Source organism: Euprymna scolopes, chromosome 18, assembly GCF_053919585.1.
Source record: "Euprymna scolopes isolate OS-2025 chromosome 18, ASM5391958v1, whole genome shotgun sequence".
NCBI lineage: Eukaryota > Metazoa > Mollusca > Cephalopoda > Sepiida > Sepiolidae > Euprymna > Euprymna scolopes.
Window position 1 is genome coordinate 86,926,819 of NC_136499.1, and position 24,791 is coordinate 86,951,609.

The 24,791-nt window shown below is 31.8% G+C and overlaps 1 protein-coding gene and 1 pseudogene across 1 annotated transcript in view; one reads left to right on the forward strand and one right to left on the reverse strand.

Moving 5' to 3' along the window:
- The window catches only part of LOC145297678 (uncharacterized), a 33,773-nt gene extending 9,262 nt beyond the window's left edge, over positions 1 to 24,511 (forward strand). The window contains exons 2-7 of the mRNA XM_080143863.1: positions 4,025 to 4,466; positions 6,744 to 6,813; positions 13,178 to 13,577; positions 16,814 to 17,093; positions 17,554 to 19,269; positions 23,051 to 24,511. Of these exons, the coding sequence (XP_079999989.1) occupies positions 4,025 to 4,466; positions 6,744 to 6,813; positions 13,178 to 13,577; positions 16,814 to 17,093; positions 17,554 to 19,269; positions 23,051 to 24,381 (4,239 nt within the window). The 3' untranslated portion in view covers positions 24,382 to 24,511. The remainder of the gene's footprint in view (positions 1 to 4,024; positions 4,467 to 6,743; positions 6,814 to 13,177; positions 13,578 to 16,813; positions 17,094 to 17,553; positions 19,270 to 23,050) is intronic.
- Positions 22,261 to 22,379, reverse strand: LOC145298050 (U2 spliceosomal RNA; annotated as a pseudogene).
- Positions 24,512 to 24,791: the final 280 nt, after the last annotated feature.

The window sequence follows — 24,791 nt, forward strand, 5'->3', positions numbered from 1 at the left end:
ATTAGTATTTTTAATATTTTTCATGTCATTGGTATTTTTAATATCTTTCATGTCATTAGTATTTTTAATATTTTTCATGTCATTAGTATTTTTAATATTTTTCATGTCATTAGTATTTTTAATATTTTTCATGTCATTAGTATTTTTAATATCTTTCATGTCATTAGTATTTTTAATATCTTTCATGTCATTAGTATTTTTAATATCTTTCATGTCATTAGTATTTTTAATATTTTTCATGTCATTAGTATTTTGAATATTTTTCATTTCATTAGTATTTTTAATATTTTTCATGTGATTAGTATTTTTAATATCTTTCATGTCATTAGTATTTTTAATATTTTTCATGTCATTAGTATTTTGAATATTTTTCATGTCATTAGTATTTTGAATATTTTTCATGTCATTAGTATTTTTAATATTTTTCATGTCATTCGTATTTTTAATATTTTTCATGTCATTAGTATTTTTAATATTTTTCATGTCATTAGTATTTTTAATATCTTTCATGTCATTAGTATTTTTAATATCTTTCATGTCATTAGTATTTTGAATATTTTTCATGTCATTAGTATTTTTAATATTTTTCATGTCATTAGTATTTTTAATATTTTTCATGTCATTAGTATTTTTAATATTTTTCATGTCATTAGTATTTTTAATATTTTTCATGTCATTAGTATTTTTAATATTTTTCATGTCATTAGTATTTTGAATATTTTTCATGTCATTAGTATTTTTAATATTTTTCATGTCATTAGTATTTTTAATATTTTTCATGTCATTAGTATTTTTAATATTTTTCATGTCATTAGTATTTTTAATATTTTTCATGTCATTAGTATTTTTAATATTTTTCATGTCATTAGTATTTTTAATATCTTTCATGTCATTAGTATTTTTAATATCTTTCATGTCATTAGTATTTTTAATATCTTTCATGTCATTAGTATTTTTAATATTTTTCATGTCATTAGTATTTTTAATATCTTTCATGTCATTAGTATTTTTAATATCTTTCATGTCATTAGTATTTTTAATATCTTTCATGTGATTAGTATTTTTAATATTTTTCATGTCATTAGTATTTTTAATATTTTTCATGTCATTAGTATTTTTAATATTTTTCATGTCATTAGTATTTTTAATATTTTTCATGTCATTAGTATTTTTAATATTTTTCATGTCATTAGCATTTTTAATATCTTTCATGTCATTAGTATTTTTAATATCTGTCATGTCATTAGTATTTTTAATATCTTTCATGTCACTAATATTTTTAATATCTTTCATGTCATTAGTATTTTTAATATCTTTCATGTCATTAGTATTTTTAATATTTTTCATGTCATTAGTATTTTGAATATTTTTCATGTCATTAGTATTTTTAATATTTTTCATGTCATTAGTATTTTTAATATCTTTCATGTCATTAGTATTTTTAATATTTTTCATGTCATTAGTATTTTTAATATTTTTCATGTCATTAGTATTTTTAATATTTTTCATGTCATTAGTATTTTTAATATCTTTCATGTCATTAGTATTTTTAATATCTTTCATGTCATTAGTATTTTTAATATCTTTCATGTCATTAGTATTTTTAATATTTTTCATGTCATTAGTATTTTGAATATTTTTCATTTCATTAGTATTTTTAATATTTTTCATGTGATTAGTATTTTTAATATCTTTCATGTCATTAGTATTTTTAATATTTTTCATGTCATTAGTATTTTGAATATTTTTCATGTCATTAGTATTTTGAATATTTTTCATGTCATTAGTATTTTTAATATTTTTCATGTCATTCGTATTTTTAATATTTTTCATGTCATTAGTATTTTTAATATTTTTCATGTCATTAGTATTTTTAATATCTTTCATGTCATTAGTATTTTTAATATCTTTCATGTCATTAGTATTTTGAATATTTTTCATGTCATTAGTATTTTGAATATATATATTAGTCTGTATTTTTAATATCTTTTATGTCATTAGTATTTTTAATATTTTTCATGTCATTAGTATTTTTAATATTTTTCATGTCATTAGTATTTTTAATATTTTTCATGTCATTAGTATTTTTAATATCTTTCATGTCATTAGTATTTTTAATATTTTTCATGTCATTAGTATTTTTAATATTTTTCATGTCATTAGTATTTTTAATATCTTTCATGTCATTAGTATTTTTAATATTTTTCATGTCATTAGTATTTTTAATATCTTTTATGTCATTAGTATTTTTAATATTTTTCATGTCATTAGTATTTTTAATATTTTTCATGTCATTAGTATTTTTAATATTTTTCATGTCATTAGTATTTTTAATATTTTTCATGTCATTAGTATTTTTAATATCTGTCATGTCATTAGTATTTTTAATATCTTTCATGTCATTAGTATTTTTAATATTTTTCATGTCATTAGTATTTTTAATATTTTTCATGTCATTAGTATTTTTAATATTTTTCATGTCATTAGTATTTTTAATATCTGTCATGTCATTAGTATTTTTAATATCTTTCATGTCATTAGTATTTTTAATATCTTTCATGTCATTAGTATTTTTAATATTTTTCATGTCATTAGTATTTTTAATATCTGTCATGTCATTAGTATTTTTAATATCTTTCATGTCACTAATATTTTTAATATCTTTCATTTCATTAGTATGTTTTGTCATTAGTATTTTGAATATTTTTATGACATTAATATTTTGAATATTTTTATGTCATTTTTTTTTAAATATAATTTAGTGTATTTTTCTATGAAGCCTTCAGATGTTTTATGATTTTTAGACATACTTTCTGGTATATATTTATATATATATTTTTATTGGTTAAAATCTTTTTATATTTGTTTTTTGTTTGTTTTATTTTTTTCAATCATTATTCTTTCTTTTTCACTAACTTTCAAAATAAACCAAACTTCTTTTTTTTTTAATCTATTTATATTATTAAACTGCCAGGGGGCCAAACGATGAATCCCCATATAATAAGGACTAAGAAAAAAAAATTAATTTTTATGTTATTTTATTGCAGGTGAAATCTTGCATTCTGGTAATTCTCAAATGTTAAATATTAAATATTGGTGGAACTTTTGTACAGTAAACTGACTTATCCACGGATATAAAAACCAGAAAGTTATCAAATGGATACATTCTTCAATTAATGGTGAAATTTGCCACAAATCATTCGGTTTCAAAAAGTTTTTAATCTGCTGGAAATTTCACAATATTCTGTTTAACAACTGGATGAGAGTCAAAGTACATAGACTGATTAGAAAAAGAGCAAAATTAAGAAATCTTGCTAAGATTGAGGAACTAGAAAAACATTGTACAATGAACTGCAAAACCTATGATTCGTACAAATCCCAGTACTTTTAGATTATGCTTGCTACAAACTCTCATCGTATTTGATAAAAATTCACAGCTTATATTTTCAGTCATGATGCTTCCTTCAAAGTTATATATAAAGGTGCAACAAATATGCTATAAGATATCGAGATGATTGTTAATACAGCCATCTAAAGCTTCAAGGTGTTGTTATAATATGTTCAAAATTTCATCATAATATCTTAAAAAGCTCTGAAGTTTTTTAAAGATGGGTTAGTCTGTAAATTGTGCAAATTACCATTTTCAGTCACAAGCTTTTATGCATTTGATTAGGACTGACTTCAGAAAAAATGTCCAGTGAACCAGACATTTTTTGATACTTTGAATGGTCATAACTCCAGTTCTAATGGACCGATTTTAAAAAACTAAAGATATTATTTCTTTGTTTTTTTATGCTCTTTTCAATAATGCTTGATTTAAGTTTTTTGTAAGAAATGGTCTGGTATTGATATTTCTCAGAATTGTCACTAATCTAAAAAAACACACTAGATGTGATAGGATTTGGACTTTGTATAACTGATTCCATAATCTCCCCCTCCCCAATTGATGTGGCTTCTATTCTAAAATTTCCTGAACGAAAATATATTGAGATCAGAATAATATTTAATTTTTATTTTATTTTAGCTCTCAAACTATGAAAATGATTCTTTTGGAATTGTGAATGAAGCTTTGGTCAAACTGAATGGCACTCTTATCCCACTGGACAGTCTGACCGTCACGGGCAGCAAACACTGGTCATCTATTTATTATAACACCAGATTGGCCAATCATTCGTTTCCTGATCTCAACAGCCCTCAACAGCCATCCCAGTTTGGACATTTCTTTGAAAAGAAATCAGAAGCTGATGATGACTTTCCTCCTTTGTCTGACAGATCCAAAGTGGATTCCAAAAATAAAAGATCCAAATATCAAAATAACGGTCGAGGGTTATTGCCTGTAACTTCAGTCTTAGATCACTTCCTCTTTAAAGGACCCTTAACCATTGCTACAACAACACTGGGAAAAGATGGAATTGATGCCATCTCGAAGAGACCTTATCTTGAAGCTATTTTAACGTTTCCTCAAAGTAAGTGTTTGTTTTTTAGTTTTTAAATTTTCATTGCCTGAATCTGTATTGTCTGTATTTTAACATTCTTGTAATTGATGAATTTGTTTCTTCTTAAATTTGATGAAACATAAGAAACAACATTTTCCCAAATAATCAGCAACATTACATAATTAAATACAGAGAAAAACATCACCTAATTAAACAATAAACCTGAAGATGGTCGGAATACACATCAGCCGAAACATAGAAAAATAATGTGGACAGTAGTTTGAAGAGAATCATCATCATCATCATCATAACCTCTTTACATGTTGACAAGTGTTGGGTAGCTTTTAGAAATGGATTTTCAGTTTCCTATCTTTGGAGATGTCTTTATTCTTTCTCCTGTCAATCCTTATCACAAGAAAATGAAAGCAAAAACAATAAAATAAATAAATCTGTAACTCACTGATTGATTTGTCGCTGATCAGCACTTAGAAGCATGCATAAGTATAGAGGAATTAAAATCTTCAGCGAACCTAATGATGACATTCTTGATGATGTAAGCTATTCGTTGTCTTACTTTATTTATAATTATCAGTTTCAGTAGAAATGGGTTCATTTAAAATTCCGGCCCTGTCGGTGGGACATTAGAATACACCGACTGCCCCCCTACAGAGGGTAAAAGTCCCTCAATGGGGATCCTGGATATAACCTTAAACTATATCCAGTGGTGAGGCCCCAGCTTGTGGGCTTTGAGGAGTGTGGAGCCACCCTTTAATTACCATTGCTCCCAGGTCCACTCTGACCCAGAGTGGTAGTACCTGTTAGGGTTCCAACTATGGGTTAAATAGAAACCGACTTGAAAACAACAAATATATTCTATTAAAAAAATTTTCTTCAAAATCTTTGGATTCAGCATTAAATAACCCGAAAAGGGTTGATATGCAGTAAAACAAAAACAACCAAATCATTTAAAATTCATTCATAAATTTCAACTGTTTATCAGATTTGAAATTTGTTGAATGAGGTGGTGGAAAATAATTTCTAACAATTAGTGTGTGTGCAAATATGTCTTTATTTAATTTCATTTTTGCTGTGTCATTGTGTCAAACTAAACTTTGTAATAGAATTCATTTCATGTTGTGATTCAATAAATTGTAGTGTCATGCTCACAGTGGTTCTCAGTCATGTTTTCTATGATTGTTAAAACTGGATGCCCATCTCCTCGATATATCTTCCCACCTTTTATTGCAATGGGTGCAAAATGTTGATATTGTTCAGCCTATAACAAATGAGTGCCACAGGTTGAAATTTTAATTGAGAGTTTAGTAGAATGATCACGGGTGTATGATGGTCTCGTTAATTGATTGTGGTTTACAGTTGAATGATGTTTGACATATTTCACTAATAAGAAAGTTTTGCTTGAAGTCAAAAAACATTAAGATTCTATTGTAGATTTTTATTTTTGTCATTTATACCAAGATTTTCTGTGTGAGTGTTGATGCGTAGAGCAGTTATTTTGATGACTTGGAAGATAGAGTGCTGTAAAAGTGTAGTCCAATAGTAATATCGATAAAAGATAGTCTTGTGTTTCTGGAACTTTAGTAGCAGATTTGAATTTTGAATGAATTAGGAGAAAAAAGTATTATTAATGTTAAATATTAAGAACTTGAAGCATCAAAAGTTTTACCAAAATGACTGTATTCAGCAGATATTAAGAAACCAACAAGCCAACATTTGTTATATAGATGAGAGTAGCAAGCAACTCTAAAAATATTGGCTGTTGTGAATGACAAATATGTTTTGAATATAAAGATTTTGTCAAATTGCAGGTAGTCTTTTAAAAGCTCACCCACAAATTGTTTCAATGAGGCAAATATATTTGATATCTAATTTTCTATGAAGAAAACCAGAAACTTTCCCTCTTATGCAGATAAGCAAATAGATTTATTGAAGTAAATGTTTATTTCTTTAAATATATGTATGATTCTGGCATTTTAAAAGAAAACCTCAATAATATTATATAATACAATAAGATTAAACCAAAAAAGCAGTGATAGCCAACTTTTTGTTTCTAAATATTTTGAAACACAACTTACAAATTTCAAAGAAACAAAAAAAAAATGGAAGTAAAGAAATGAATTTGAAATTCTATAATTAATTCATGTTTTCTTGATTTCCTTGACATGAAACTGGACTAAATTTTCATTAATGTTATTGAATATGTTTGACGAAAAGAATAAATGTTATGCAACCTTTAGATTTTTGTGATGCAGATTTGTTGTTTAATGATTATCTTTTTCTTTTTATTAGATGAGAACCAAACTGAAGTGTGTCCTCTCAAGTTAGTGCCTACTAATTCCTCCAATACACAAACTCTTGAGTAAGTCTGTTTTCTTTATCACAAGTTAAAAAAAATTGAATCTTTTATAGCATTTGGTACTAAATAATAAATGTACAATTAGAAAACATTTGTTTTGTCATGATCAATTAACATAAATTCATCATTCTGATGCATTAATAAAGATTATTCAACCTTTCTTGTTGGAATTCTGCTTATATTTTCTGTATTTATAAATATTAGTCAGGCACAATTTTAACTTTTGTGGGAACTTTTTGGAGATTTGCAAACCTATACATTTTTGGAAAGGTTTTTGTCTCAGGATTCAGAAAATCAATGCCTGCATTTGCCCAGATGCGGCCATATTGGATTTACGTTTTGTAATATCTCGGCTTCTAAATAAGCTGGAACACTGATTTTAACTGCTAAACCTACATTTTCAGTGTCAAGGAAGTCAATGGTCCAAGGAATCTTCATCATTTTTGCACTGGTTGCTGCACTGACACATGTCAGTACAGGTTAAGTCTTTAGACCTGCAGGAATATCTGCCAGAACAGTCAAATATACATTTGCATGTGTCCATCTTAAGGGCTGGGAGGACCTCTGTGGTCATTGGTTTCAGGATGCCATCCAATTGTCTGAAGTACCCATTTTCCAGAGGATCCAGTTGGTAAATCTGCAAGCAATGGCTGCTTGTGCCCGTGCCCTTGCTTGGACATGGACTCTTAAAATATGCTGCTTTAGAGCTCCAGGTATTGGAGGGAGTCTGTCACTTTCTGCCCTATGCTTGCAGAACAGATGCCATCGCAGTTCAGGTATTGTTTTTATGTTGATCCCTTTTGGCGAGTAAGCTCCACATACAAAGGACTCCAGTGTTGACCGCATTGCCTCTGTCACTTCTGCTTCATCCATAAGCATTTGCAGAGCATTGACAACATCTGCATCCTGCATCTGCTTTGAGGTAGATCTGCAGCCAGGTTGTCTTGCATATACGGGAGAACCTCCCTGTGTTGTCGGGCCCCAGTGAACGCATGGAAGGCTGGCAAAGCCTTTGCTCTTTCTTTACCTAGAGCTCGCCACAGTGGTTCAATTTGTATAACACAAGAGGACATAGAAATGGACATGTTTTTCAGCAATTATACTAAAACGTCCGTATCTGGGGAGAAAAATACTAACTGGACATCAGGTGGGTTTCACTGTGAAGCCAGCACAGCCTGGTGGATCAGCAGCATGTCTGCTTCCTCAGGGTTATTTACTTCAAAGACCAGGTCTTTGTTGCTCTTAGTGTATCCAGAAGCAGATGTCATGATCAGCTTGGATGATCCCCTGTTGTATTCTAGAGTTTGGGCAGCAAGATAGTCAGATCAGACTTCATCTTGTCATGGGAGAGGAACCTCCTCATTGGGATGTGTTTGATGTTTGTGTCATCTCTGACTTGATGCTGAACAGAAGCTTTACCTTGTCTTCATTTATCTCTGGTTGCACTCTTCAGAGAATCTGCTCGGTATGTGTCCAAAAACGAGGATGATTTCATCATAATCTCATGTTAGTTGCATCAGTCTGTCATTGAAACAGTCACTCAGATTCTTTACTGTCACTAGTGTCACTGGTTTCTTGCTCAGCTTCTACATAAACACCATGCCATCCACCAGTGCTATCTTCCGACTTGGCTGATCAGTAGATGTCGGCTCTATAAATCTTGTATCCGTTGCATCTTGGTGGGTAGAGCTTGAGGTGACTGGTTCTTGTGGGGCATGTCTTCTCTTGTCAGCTTCTCAAATAGATGGATTAACTTGGAATTATCATGTCATGGCAGCATTGTTCCATAAGGAGCAAACAGTGCTCTTGGTGTCAGAGTGAATTCATGTTTTCCTATGGCCTCTTTCTGGCTGATGTCTCGGCTTGACCTGGCAAGTACCATCAGCTTTGTAAACAGGTTCTTGGTCTTCTTCAAATCCACAGTATTGTCTCTGAGTTTCACTGTAAATTTCTTGTTCTCAGAAAGGAACATCTTGTTGTTCTCTTTCTTCACAGAGACCCAGAGGCTGACATCTCCATTGATCCGCTCTGACACGTAATCCTTATACAACTTCTGTCCAGTGACATCAACATTCAAGATCTGTATTACATACTCATTTGGGATGTAGGCATTAGTGATCACATTGTACAGCTTTTCCCCTTTAGTGGTAAAGGGGTTTCCATGGCTGAATATGGTTTACTTGACTTGGCTTTGTCGACTGTACCATGTGTCCTCTTGCCTGCATTTGGTCCAAGCTCATGATGGTCTGTGATTCTGTCAGCTTTCATGTCAAACTGACTAGACGCGAAAGTTCTGGTGTGGCCAGAAAAAATCTCTGTCTGGCATTGGCATTGTTGGAGATGCCTATGATACCAAAGCTAGTCTTCATCAGTTTGTTCAAGTGTTCATGTGCATGGTCTGCCCCAACAGACACAAAGGGAATGAAACTTTGCGTGACTGATATATTTTCTGCTTGTAATTCCTCCCATGTCTGAGGGTGATTGGTTCTCAAGTCATGCGTATCTGTGATGTATCTTGGCCAAGGTCGCTTATACTTGATGTGGTCCATGGCAAAGGACAGCTTGCTCAGTGCTTCTCCAGCTTGCAGATGGAGTTCCAGGTCAACATTCAGAGTTGCTGGTACAAAGAACATAATTGCTTCGATCCAATCTAGATACCTCATCATGGCTTTGAACATCGTATTCTGGGATTTCTGTTCCTTCCGTTTTTGAAATGCTGTGATGACCTCATCTGTGATCAAGGCTTCCTGGAGGGTGCTGTTTGCTTGCTTCATGAATTCAGCCTTCGTGTCTTTATCTTCAGAGCAGGCAGCTTCTACTCCTTCTGTTGCTGTCAGGCACACATCTTTCAGTTGTGGGTTGTCCTTGAAGAACACCTCTAGAGCCATTTCATAGAGTGCTATGTATGAGTAGATATGAGCATGGAGAGCTCGCTTGTAGTGTTTGCATTTCAGGATTTGCCATGTCATGGCAGGACCATACACACCTGCTTCCACCCAGGCATCATCTATGCCTGAGTTCTCTATGGAGGCACCAAGCGCTCTGAGGGTAGCCATTATGACATGCGCTTCACCCAGTCTGGGAAAAACCATTTGTTTCAAGTAAGATCTGGCATCTAAGAGCTGCACCACCTTCTCATATAGAACCATGTCAATGGTAATGACTATGGAGTGATCTTCCCCAACTGCCAACTTCCTCAGCTGATTTGCTTGTACCATCACAGTTAGCAGAGTTGACCACTCGTGTGCCAAGGCTCCAACCTGTGTCAAGGGAAGGCTTTCAGACAGCAATGAGTTGTATCCTGCCCAGCCTGGAATCTTGCTGGAGGTTTCTCAAGGTTTCATTCTGGATAAAGCAGATGCAACAACTTATCCAAGCTGTGTCAGCTGATAGGATCCTGAGATCCCCTGGCCGATGGCAAACTGTTCTGACCTCTTGTTAGCCTGTGGTTTTGGCTTGTTACAGTGAAGCATGTCTACATGGTAGGGTATGACTGATATACTCTTTGCATCACCTATGATCAAAGGTTCTGCAACAGGTTCTTTAGAAGGATCAACTTTCTGGTACACTGCCGTGATGGTTTCGTGGGTGGTTCCCTTCTCATCAGGAGTGTCCTCTGCAAAATCTGTTATCTACTGCGAAAAAAACAAAGGTCCCCTTCTTCAAGAATGGTAGTACATAGAAGCCTTGATATGCTCTGGTGTTTTCTATAACATTTGCCAGAGAAGTTTCCATGAGAAGAACACGGCGATGTGAAATAGTGTAGCCATGAGCATTGAGAAGATTCAACATCTTCTTGTTGCGTGTGTCATGGTGGACAGTTAGTGCCAGTCCCAAAACCTGAGGGTTCCCTCATGCATGGGGTGACGAATGCTGATCCATTGCTTGGCTTGTATCTTACCTGTTTACTGGATTTGAACCCATATATGATATTCTGGCTCGCCGTCAGTGTTGCTCGGTCAACATCTTTGATTCTCTTTAAAGTTTCCAGCTTTTCAGCAGGCCCAATCATTATCCAATGGATTAAGGTGTATAATTCAGCTGGAACATCATCATTGTCACTAGATACCTGCATGGCATTTCTTTCCTTGGGCTCTTTGAGGGTTGCAATGCTTTTCCTTATCACCTGTGCTGCTTTGTAGATTGTCTTCATGCTGTTCCTCTCCTCCTTAACAGTTGTCATTGAGGTATTAACCATATCCTCTTCACATGGTGAATAGAGGAGAGATGTCTTCCTTATGTTTGGTCGAACAGACTTCAGGTGCGGCAAATAAGTAGGGGTCCTTTCTCTCAACCATTTTCTACTGAATACAGGTAAATGACTTTCAAAAACTTCCGAACCAAGCATATTAACATAAGTCGTTTAATATAATCCATACTAAGGTATGCTTTGTTTTTTGTTTCTACATCAATAAGATTTATCATCTCAAGCAGACTCGCCTTTTGTAGAAAGGGTTCTTCAGCAGTTTTGCTAGCGTTAGTATCTCGAAGAAAAACAACACCACATCAGTTTGAATCCAGTTATGCATCGAAAGGTTAATATTAAAAATGTTGTTGCTTTATAACTATCACCATTGGTTTCTATGACACTGAAAATGTAGGTTTAGCAGTTAAAATCAGTGTTCCAGCTTATTTAGAGGCCAAGATATTATAAAACATACATTTTACAGCGGCCATTTTGTAAATTCAAATATGGCGGCCATATACACATCTGGGAAAATTTTATAACCACCACCATTGGGTTTAGCAGTTAAAATCAGTGTTCCAGCTTATTTAGAGGCCAAGATATTATAAAACGTACATTTTACAGCGGCCATTTTGTAAACTCAAATATGGCTGCCGTATACACATCTGGGAAAATTTTATAACCACCACCATTGGGTTTAGCAGTTAAAATCAGTGTTCCAGCTTATTTAGAAGCCGAGATATTACAAAACGTACATCTTACGGCGACCATTTAGTAAATCCAATATGGCCACCATATACGCATCTGGGCAAATGCAAACATTGATTTTCTGATTTCTGAGACAAAAACCTTTCCAAAAATGTATAGGTTTACAAATCTTCAAAAAGTTCCCACAAAATTACATTAGGAACCTGACTATATCCAAACATTTATTGAACATTTGACAGTTGTACTTACAGATGGCCAAAATGACCTAAAAAATCTTCTCCAGTTATCCTGATTCTGCAAGCATTTGTTTATATAAATTAGACTTAGAATTACAAATTTTCAAATGATTAATAATTTTTTCCATCTCTCTCTGAATATTAGCCCAGTCTAATAATATTAAACCAGTAATGGTAATTGAAATATAGGTTTAGAATATAAATATATATTTAAATAAATGTTATTCAGATAAATGTTCTAAATGTATTAGAGAGAAAAACAGTGTGTTCAGAAGATAGCATTAAAAAAAACTAAAATATTCTCCAAAAATATTAAGACAATTTAAATGACTTCATATGTGACAATTTGAAATGTTTCAAATTTCATAAAATTTTAATTTTTTCTTTCTTTTTTTTTTCAACTATTAACAAAATATTTAAATGACTAACTTGTTTACAACAAAACAGAAATGCATTCTGATGTATTTAATTTTGTAATTAAGTTATTTTTTAATAGAATTTTTTAAAGGCGTGTTATAATAGTTTGCATTTCTGATTTCAATGAATATTTCAAAAATATTAGACGTTTATCAAACTAATATGCACACATGAGAAATGATATTAACACAATTTTATTCGTGTAGAGATTCTTTCTTTACAAAAAAAGTTTGATTTTCATGAGAGTAGTTGAGATAGCAGATGAAGGCCAACGGAAATATTGGAGGAAGTGTTTAGGATGGATTTGAAAGAAAGAGGTATAGACCTAGCCATAGATAGTTTGAAAGTCAATTTCCCAAACCGTCCAACACATGTCAGCATGTAAAATAGATATTTAACCAAATATGGTCGTCATCATAGCACTTTGATTTTAAAGGGGGGATGCCTATGTTTTTTTTTTTCAAACTATAAATTCAACTTTTGTTTGTGAATGAGATTTAAAGAATTCAATTTAAAAAAAAAAAAAAAAAGAATTTGAATTAAACTCTGCCAATTTTAACCAACTCTGGAAGAAATGAACTTGCTCTGACTGCAATTCCACAATAAAAACTAATCTCATCAGCAACATGAAATTCACCACAACTAAAGTTTTTGTTTCATTTTAGTCAGACACAAAACTGAAACTAAAGCTTATTCTACAGACTTTGAAAATGTGCAGCTTTTTGAAGATAAACCCCCTTTTCAAAAAAGTCAATTATTATTTTTATTTGAATTATTGTTCTTCTGATAGCTTCAAATTATTTTGTTTTTATATTTGCAGACAATTCTTTACTCGTTTGCACAACTCTAATTCTTGTAAGAACGTGCGTATAACAATGACTGAGAACCATAAAAAATCAAGCGATGAAGCGAAGGCTGATATAGAATTTGTCCTTACCAGAGATCACCTGGACAATTCTCTTTCTGCAGCATCCTCATCACCTCAACTCTCACCTGCAGGGCGGTCTGCAGCTCTTCAGCTTGAAGTCTATTCTTATCTAAGCAGTGATGACGTCTGTAGTACATCAAATTATACTTTTTTCTGTTCTGTTTCTATTCCATCGAAATCAAAATTCAATACAGACAATCAACTTACCAGTTGGAAATCATCACCACATCTTAATGTAGGTACGAAATTCCAAAGTTTAATTCGTCAACTGGTTGAGGCTGATCAGAATTTGGTAAGTAATATTAACAATATTTTAAAGCCATGTATATATATATATATATATATATTATAATGTTTTAATATCCACATACATATATGTTTCATCTTAACTTAGACACATCAGTGTGACTGTATATAACTCTATTACTGGTCACAGGATTCCAACTCCATGCTTGTCAGTTTTTACTTCTATCTGATAGATAGTCACTGAAACAGCTGTATGATGGAAAAGGAAGATATTCGTATTATTTATTTAACGAACATAGTAAGCTCCCAGAGAGTGTTTGCCCTACCTAAGGAAAGAAACGTTTTGCAATATTGCTGAGAAGTTTTTCATATTTTCCTTACATAGTAGTCTTCTTTGAAAGAAGCTTGAAATAATCGTCTATTAACAGAAAGTTGTGTGTATGTATATGCATGTCCAACTGAAAATCAAAAACTACAAAACAAACAGCCACAATGTTGGTATATTCTTGAACAGCATTATCCTAAAATTTAAAAATAATTATTCATTCCTTGGGAGGTCAACTAGATCAGGTTTAATCATGATAGTTCAGTGTTATTTTGTACTAATTTAGAAAAAAAAATGCTGACTCATTCCAATAGGAATCTATTATGTAAAAGAGAGTTCAGCAAGAAAGGAATCAACTAGGTGGGAGAGAAAGAAGGGATGTGGGGGAGTAAAAGTTTTAATAGAAATAACACAGTTTTACCATAAGCAATACCAGATAACCTGATTAATTTCTAAGAAATGTTTTTAATATTCACATATATGTTTCACATTATTCAAGATTCATCAGTGTGGCTATATTCATGATCCATTGGGTTACTAACATTATTTATTATACTTTGATTTCATTCCAAAATTCATAAGCTGTAAGATATCTATTAGAGATTGCATAATTAATAATAAATCTCTATGCCTGTATAACCCTTAAGGATAGAATTACTATCTTTTGCATGGTGTGCTTGTGATGTATACAAACATGCATCTAAATTAGATGGCCACACTGAAAGAAGAAAGTCACTCTTTCTCTAAATGCTCACAGAGACTGTAAATATTAAAGTTTTTGAATCAACAGAGAATGAGAAAGGGTGAGAGAAAAACATTGAAAACTGAAAAATGATTTGTTCAGTTAATTACAAATTATAGCTCATAAGAATTACAATTTTTTTTTTCAGGCATAACTCAATCCCAGAACCAAGAAATATTTTAGCATGTATTTTATCTCAATAAAATATATAGGAAAAAAGTTTTCAGGGAAACTAAGTTTTAGTGTGATAATAGATATACAGGATGCTGACAATGTTTGTCTAGCAAGAAAAAAATAATATTAAATGAATAGAAAAAAAAAAACGCAGTAATTTCATTTTTGGAGATTTGTTCATGAAACTTGGTGCAGGATTTGATTATAGCCTCAAGGCAGCTTCGGGATCAGTCACAGATCTTTTTTACTGTCTCCTGACCTTTTCTAAATATACACTTGATTCTCTTGGGTCAATAGATGAAGCATTTACTCCTTGATCATAATGTAAAAATTCAGGTAGCAATTGTTTTTCTTTCTTAAAGAGGTTATAAAACTTTTGTCAAAAAATATAAATTTGCCATCAAAGATGAAAACTGCGCTTTGCTCAGCTATTTTTCATTTGTTCAACTTTATTGCAATGGTGTTAAACTTTATTGCAATTGTGTTAAACTTTATTGCAATGGTGTTAAACTTTATTGCAATTGTGTTAAACTTTATTGCAATGGTGTTAAACTTTATTGCAATGGTGTTCAACTTTATTGCAATGGTGTTAAACTTTATTGCAATGGTGTTAAACTTTATTGCAATGGTGTTCAACTTTATTGCAATGGTGTTAAACTTTATTGCAATGGTGTTAAACTTTATTGCAATGGTGTTCAACTTTATTGCAATGGTGTTCAACTTTATTGCAATGGTGTTAAACTTTATTGCAATGGTGTTCAACTTTATTGCAATGGTGTTAAACTTTATTGCAATGGTGTTAAACTTTATTGCAATGGTGTTAAACTTTATTGCAATGGTGTTCAACTTTATTGCAATGGTGTTCAACTTTATTGCAATGGTGTTCAACTTTATTGCAATGGTGTTCAACTTTATTGAAATGGTGTTCAACTTTATTGCAATGGTGTTAAACTTTATTGCAATGGTGTTCAACTTTATTGCAATGGTGTTAAACTTTATTGCAATGGTGTTCAACTTTATTGCAATGGTGTTCAACTTTATTGCAATGGTGTTCAACTTTATTGAAATGGTGTTCAACTTTATTGCAATGGTGTTAAACTTTATTGCAATGGTGTTAAACTTTATTGCAATGGTGTTAAACTTTATTGAAATGGTGTTCAACTTTATTGCAATGGTGTTCAACTTTATTGCAATGGTGTTCAACTTTATTGCAATGGTGTTCAACTTTATTGCAATGGTGTTCAACTTTATTGCAATGGTGTTCAACTTTATTGAAATGGTGTTCAACTTTATTGCAATGGTGTTAAACTTTATTGCAATGGTGTTCAACTTTATTGCAATGGTGTTCAACTTTATTGCAATGGTGTTCAACTTTATTGCAATGGTGTTAAACTTTATTGCAATGGTGTTCAACTTTATTGCAATGGTGTTCAACTTTATTGAAATGGTGTTCAACTTTATTGCAATGGTGTTCAACTTTATTGCAATGGTGTTCAACTTTATTGCAATGGTGTTCAACTTTATTGCAATGGTGTTAAACTTTATTGAAATGGTGTTCAACTTTATTGCAATGGTGTTAAACTTTATTGCAATGGTGTTAAACTTCATTGCAATGGTGTTCAACTTTATTGCAATGGTGTTAAGATCTGAAACAAAATTAAAAATAAAAAAAATCAGATTTCTTAATGTTTTAGATGAGGCTGATTATTTATATCACTTTTATTGATCAGAATATTGTTCTCATCTTGAGTGTTGTTAGTGCAATGTTTCGGTCAGATTGGCCTTCGACCATCTATTTTCTTTTCCAAACAACAACTAACATGCCTAACTACAGTTGAAGGCTAATCTGACCAAAACGTTGCAAGATGAGAACAATATTCTGATCGATAAAAGTAATAAAAAAAAAAACATTTTTAAGGTGATTGAGAAAAATCTATTGATTAAAATGATCACACAAAAGGTTGAAACTATTTTTTTATATTAAATTTTGTTTCCATTTCTTTTCAAACTATATTTTATTTTATATTTTTTTTAATTTCAGGTTTTAACTGTAAAATTGTCTGGTGAGGCAACACCATTTCTGGCTGTTCTGCAACCGCTGACAGTTAACCTCGGTTTGGTTGTCTTTTTTCCATTGGGACTTAGCCTCGGCCTGGAGAAACATTTGTTCTCAAAATCAGACTCAAATGCCACAAACAACCAGACCAATAAATTCCAAGAAAATGAAACAGCATATGTCGATTATATCACTCAGCGTTATGCTAAAAGACTCTCGCATTCAAAATACATTCTTAAGTCTGTAGATATTCAAAATAAATCTGGTAAGTAAAAATATCTCTAAAGTGCTTATATATATATATATATATATATATATATATATATATATATATATATATATATATATATATATATAAATATATGATTTGAGGAAATGCAGGAGTGAAAAAGTTATAATTTATTAAATATTTTTTGGTTTCATTTAGAGTTAAATTTATAAGGCAAATAATTTAAATGATCATGTAACTTCTTACACAAACTTTAGCAAGCACTTCAAATCACCACTATTTGGGGTAAAAAAACGTTTTTTGTAAATATCCTGAGAACAAATTTATCCCGCAACTTCTATTTAAAATCATGCATAATTAAAAATGTAAAAAATAAAGTTTAGATGAAACATTTATTAGAACAAGTTGTAACTTAGGGTTTTAGTACGACACTGTTTTATTAGATTGATACATTGATATTATTCTCTTTCTAATTGTTTTTGTTTTTTTTCTCCAGATATTCCATCTGAAAAAAAAGTGCCAAAATGTTCGAATGTGTTTGATTCTGCCATCTTGAACAAATGGAGCTTTTTGGCTCGTGTGAAAAATCCTGAAATGTCTAAGATGTCTCTGGCTTTGAGTAAGAATGTTGCCATTGGCCCCTCTTCGTCGAATGTGACAAGAGAGACCAACTTGTTTAAGCAATTGAAAACTTTCTATCGACAAGCTGACAGCCCGTCTCAATTGATCGACAAGAGCAAACAACAGGAGGAAGAGCAAAAAAAATCATCTGAAAATGCATCCGAAGAATGCCAGAATCCAACTGCTTGCGGAGGAGAACCAAAACCCCGGCTTCTTCAGAAACTGCTGAGTTTTAACCTTGGGCCAACAAGGGCTGAAATGATTCTGTCCAAAAGTATGCAAGTAGTCGAACAACAAAGCAAAGTGGACAAAGATGACATCACCAGTATCAGTCGTTCATCGAGACTGTCTGGCGAAAGTGAAATCCAAGTAGCTGCAATTGTTAAGCAGTTAACTGATGATCCAGCGTTGAGTGATTATATTAAAGAGTTTTATGATTCCACAATCACCGAGAATCTGAATTCATGGAACCGAATCCACCATGTTGTGGCTGTCGTCCACTCCTACATGAAAGAACGAGGTAAGAATAACCCGGAGGAAGAAGCAAAAACATTCTTGGAAAAAACAGTGTACATGTCAAGTTGCAACCTGCGCCAGAAATATCAGGATGCGTCTTTAAGTTCTAAAAAACAAGACAAGATTCTTGAATATCAGTTGCAGATCATCCTAAGAATGGAAATGCTTACGTATTTGAAACTTTCATCTGAAGATCCACAAGCAAATAACGAAGAACCAGAAGATAATGAAGAAAGCACCGTTGACATTTTTGTTGAAGAGATTGTTACCATGCTACGGACATTATCATTCATTACCAATGCTGCTATCGTTCCCGTGTTCCTCACTGATGTTTTGTTGAAGAACTATGCTGATACTCTGACTCGTCCACTTGCTGAAATTTACAACGAACTCATGCAGCCATTACCCAGCATCCTTTCAACTTGGATTGCCTCTCCTGAGTCAAGCGTCCAATCTTCATTCTGTCCTTCAACTGTCAGCACTTCCCTTTTGGATGAAACAACCCGAGATGGATTTCCAGAACTAGCTGCGCAAACCAAAAAAGTTAAAACCATGCAAATTGTCCCTGGTCTTGGCGAAGGAGTGAAACGTCAGATTGTAGTTGGAAAGAAGAAGGCACCAATCAAAAAACCGAAAAGCCTAACAAAAGACATGAAAAGTGAAAAAACTGGAGATGACGATAAGGAAAGAATACGAGCACGTCGAAGCCTATTCATATCCGAAAAGAAGAACTTAGAACGTCATCGGTCATTTGCTGTGCGTGACAAGGAGAAGTCCCGATCACATCGAACTCAACGATATGGTCACCGTCGCAGTGGTAAACCTTCAAAATCAAAGAGTTCTTCAGCTGAGAAACACTCCAAGACAATGGTAGCTGAGACGCCTGCCCATAAGCAGTTGAATCCGCACGTGATGAGGAAATGGCATCTCTTGCAGAATCGTTTAACAGAACCAATGAAACCAAAACTTGAATCACCCTCATCTGAAATTGGTTGGACACCAAAACGAGCCACGTTAGACACGGCAGTATCTGTTATTGAAGAGTCACCTTTGAAAGAAGGAATTCCATTAAAAAGTAAGACATTTTCACTTTTTTAACTAAATATGCATCCACTTTTTGAAAGTTATATATTCATATATATATATATATATATATATATATGATGAGGCAGAAATACCAATTGTTTTTAAAAACTCCTGAAACACAAAATTTCATTGAAAATGAGATAATTTTTTCTTCAATTTATTTAAAAATGTTTGCCATTTTATATCTTTCATGTGCAATTTTGGTGATGCATCTATGAATGCATTTATGAAAGTTTGCATCCACTTTTTGCAGCAGGTATCTGTCTATTTCTGCAATTACAAGACAAATCACTTCTTTTGATTCTTCAATGTTATGTGACTTTTTTTGATAAACGCATTCCTTAACAAGAAAAAATCACATTAGAACAAGTCAAGGGACTGGGAAGGCCATGGATTGTCATCAAATCTGAAAATAAGTTGTTCAGCAAAAGTTTTTCAGCAAACATTATTTGAATTCCTGGCAGTATGTGCTGTCGTTCTCTCTTGCTGAAACCACACACATCAGATTGGAATTCAATTTTGTCTTAACTCAGGCAAAAAGAAATTATTGATTATGTGGATGTAAAGTTCTGAGTTAACAATAACAGAATATCCAGCATTATCTTAAAAAAACTAAGGTCCAATCAATTCAGTTTCTCCTTTTAATATAAAAGGAATGATGGCTCAACCTCCATCAAAATGAATAAAGAAAAGGTGAAATAGAAGTCAGCTGATCTTTGATAAGTTTGGCTATTGACTGGTGAAAACAGGAGTGAGAATAACAAGGAATTTAATTGGTTAGCAAATAATCTTAATGCTACATGTGTATACCATAAATACATGCTAGCTATGACAAAAATCTATGCCGATTTAGCTAGAGAGAATTTTCTATATTTCATCCGCATAAGGATTCATCAAACAAATGTATGAAGTTGATGTCACTGTGCATTTATTATATATACATTTATTATATATACATGTATTATATATACGTTTATTATATATACATGTATTATATATACATGTGCTATTATATATGTATGAAGTTGATGTCACTGCGCATTTATTATATATACATGTATTATATATACATGTATTATATATACATTTATTATATATATTTATTATATATACATGTATTATATATACATTTATTATATATACATGTATTATGTATACATGTATTATATATACATTTATTATATATACATGTGCTATTATATATGTATGAAGTTGATGTCACTGCGCATTTATTATATATACATTTATTATATATACATGTATTATATATACATTTATTATATATACATGTATTATATATACATTTATTATATATACATGTATTATATATACATTTATTATATATACATGTATTATATATACATGTATTATATATACATGTATTATATATACATGTGCTATTATATATGTATGAAGTTGATGTCACTGTGCATTTATTATATATACATTTATTATATATACATTTATTATATATACATGTATTATATATACATTTATTATATATACATGTATTATGTATACATTTATTATATATACATTTATTATATATACATGTGCTATTATATATGTATGAAGTTGATGTCACTGCGCATTTATTATATATACATTTATTATATATACATTTATTATATATACATTTATTATATATACATTTATTATATATACATGTATTATATATACATTTATTATATATACATGTATTATATATACATTTATTATATATACATGTGCTATTATATATGTATGAAGTTGATGTCACTGCGCATTTATTATATATACATTTATTATATATACATTTATTATATATACATTTATTATATATACATGTATTATATATACATGTATTATATATACATGTGCTATTATATATGTATGAAGTTGATGTCACTGCGCATTTATTATATATACATTTATTATATATACATTTATTATATATACATTTATTATATATACATGTATTATGTATACATTTATTATATATACATTTATTATATATACATTTATTATATATACATGTGCTATTATATATGTATGAAGTTGATGTCACTGCGCATTTATTATATATACATTTATTATATATACATTTATTATATATACATTTATTATATATACATGTATTATATATACATTTATTATATATACATGTATTATATATACATGTGCTATTAAGTTTGTTAATCAGTTAGATTCCTTTTTATTCCTGCTCCTGTTTTCACCAATCAATAGCCAAACTTTTATCAAAGATCGGCTGATTTCTATTTAACCTTTTCTTTCTTCAATTTGATTGAGGGTGAGCCATTGTTCTTTTTATGTTAAAAGGTGATTTTGTCATGGTTGTGCCATTCACCCTGGGTCAGATGTGCTGATTTGCCATGTCCCAAACACTGGCTGACAAGGCATGGCGATTCAAGAGTGCTTCCAAGCGATTTGTGGTTCCCATAATAATTGGGGCCCAGAATCAGTTCAGTGTCCTATTTCACTGGCCAGATTTTGAGTTGACCACCACACTGTTTCTTTTAGTCTGATGGTGGAGTTGGAGCAATGACTTCATGGATGAAGTCACCTGGGTGTTGACAAAAGGTATGGCCGAACCAGCAAAGGTAAAGAGAGATTTTTGGAGGTAGTGGATCCTGCAGTGAGTGTGAATTGTACTTTTGTAGACAAACTGTTGCCAGCAGACACCGAGGATGCAACAAAAGCAATAGTGGTCGAATATCTCCTGTTTGTGCCGGTCATTAGCCCTGGGTTTGCTTAGATACGTTTTCTTATTTTTTAGCAACTGCCAAACAGAACCATTTCCAGTATTTAGGGGAATTGAGAAAGCAAATAGCAAATCAGACATCTCCCCACCCACCTTTAATCTATTTCCATAATGACCTATATCATTCTTTGCAATTTGATACATAGCACAATATGTATCTATTTACTATGCCTCCCGACGGAACAGAGTTAGACACCAGGGTCGTTTTTTAACGTGGAGAAAAGGTACAAAAATAAAAATTGTCTCAGTCGTGAAGGATTTCTCCTCCACAGAAAGATAACAAGAAAATGAAGAACAGATACTACACTTTGATCTTGACCAAAAGGCCAAGAATATGTAACCCACAGTGGCAGGATACAAGATGTTTTTATTATAAAGAAATATTTTTTTTTGTAATTTTAAATGTGTGCCTTTACAAAAGTTATAAAAACAAATGTGCTCCTCTTTAATTGCAAAGCCAGCCATGTTTATTGCAAAGCTGAATATGTTCAGAGTGAAATACTAACTAAAACTATGCTATTTCGGAAAATACAGATATTTTTTTTATTTTTGTTGGGGATGGGGCATCCTATGAGACGTTCACTCACTTTATCATACATTCCAACCAAGAGATATTTGTAAGATTCTAATCGTCCATTTAAATGTGATTGTTTTAATCTCTCTTGCGCTTGGTTTACTGGGTATATTTTCTGAGTAGTTTTTTTTTTTTTTTTTTTTTTTTCACAGAATCTCCTACAATGTGTTTGTGCAATATCTTATTGATATCAAAGTTATACTATTCATTAGTGCATGATAACATTAAACTATCAAAGCGTATTTCCCATGCGAAAGATAACGGCATATAAACTTGTTGTTTTAATTTTATTTAGTTTTGGAATTTTCATTTGAAAAGTTTTTATTTTTCTATTTAATCTTTTTTAACTAAATGTATTAAATTTTTTAAATGTATTATATTTTTTAATTAAATGTTAAATTTTTTAATTAAATGTGTTAAATTTGTTCTTTGTAGATTTATCTGAAAACAGCAAAAAGACAACGGTGTTGATAAAACGTGGATTTTATGGTTTAAACAACGCAAAATCCCAGTCTAGAAATCTCACTAAATACCTTGAGTTAGCCGACCGTATTGCTGGTCGCCACGATCGTTATGCCCAGCTAACAGACCTGTCCATTGTTTCACAAAGGCATGAAAACATCCAGTCCCCAGTGAAGCAACCCAGCACTTTTGCCTTGTCTCAACTCATGGGCTCACCCTCTTCAAATAGCCCAATAGTGAATAATTATTCCCCTGTATTAAAATACACCCCAAACCGAAAAAGTCCTTCTTTTCCGTTCAGTACAAGTCCCAAATTACCAAACAAATCAGAAAGGACTTCTTTTAAGCAGGCTCTTTTTCAGACACCTGAGAAAACTGTTGCAAAATCACATGTTTTTCACTCACCTAACATGTCTTCACAAAGTCCATCTTCTTCAGGCAGCAATAAACCTGCCTTATTCAATTCTCCACCAAATGGAAGCAAATGTATCTTCAAAACTCCTACCAAAGAGCCCATGTGCATTTTTAAAAGCCCCGATAGGACGCCAACCTTTAAGAAGTTTAGTACAACACCAGTTAAATCAATTTCACCAACGTTGTTAAGCAAGTCACGCCAGCATGAATCGTGTGTGAAACGCAAATTATCACGCAGTTATACTGATAAATCATTGACAAATACCAAAGTTAGAAGCTTAAATTCCCAAAGACCGTGTTCAGCTACTTCTCTTCTTGCTTCGCCTCCTTTGCTTTCAAGGTCATCTTCACATTCAGACGCCATTGAAATCCCATGCACAAAATATCCAAACACAAGCGACAATAATAGCAAACAGTCGTCCTCGGGAAAGGCACACGAAACGCATGTTTTCACTCAAGATGACAACAACAATACAACCAATGATTTCTCTGTGGTTCCTTTGGATTTACATTCACCAAAAAAAGTCTTGCTTCCCGCTTCTCTCTCGGAACATTTGTACAAGTCGAGTCAGCAAAGATACGGTCAACATCGCTTGGTATTACAATCAGATGAAACATGTGAAAGTCATGATTCCATTCAACGACAGAAAATTTTCTTATCTACAAGCGATGCAGAAAATGTTAGCGAGCCTTTGACAAGACAGAAACGGAAAAGAATGAAGGAGTCTGTTTCCAATGTTATTTCACTAGCAAACAAAAGGCCTCGAAGATCTTTGAAGAGTGAGCTCAGCAAAGAGGCCGAGGGGGATGCAGGTTTTGAGGAGAAAAGTCAAATAAAAAATATCGGTACAAAGCGAACACGAAGCTCTACAGCAAAACACAATGACTGAACTTTCTTGCCCCGAATGTTTTCTCTTTCTTGGTCATTGTCAGGAACACACACTCCAAGTTGCATTTGTTTCTACATTCAAAAGACAAGAGCGTGAGTATATCCAATATTGATTGGGTAAAAGTAAATCTAAATTTGCCCATCATAGAGACGTGATCAGCAGCAGATGATGAATGATCTCAAGAATGCCACATGTGCAATCTTATGTTTATATTCATATATATTATATAAATGTATACTTGTATATTATATAAATGTATACTTATATATATAAATGTATACTTATATATTATATAAATGTATACTTGTATATTATATAAATGTATACTTATATATATAAATGTATACTTATATATATAAATGTATACTTATATATTATATAAATGTATACTTATGTGTTATATAAATGTA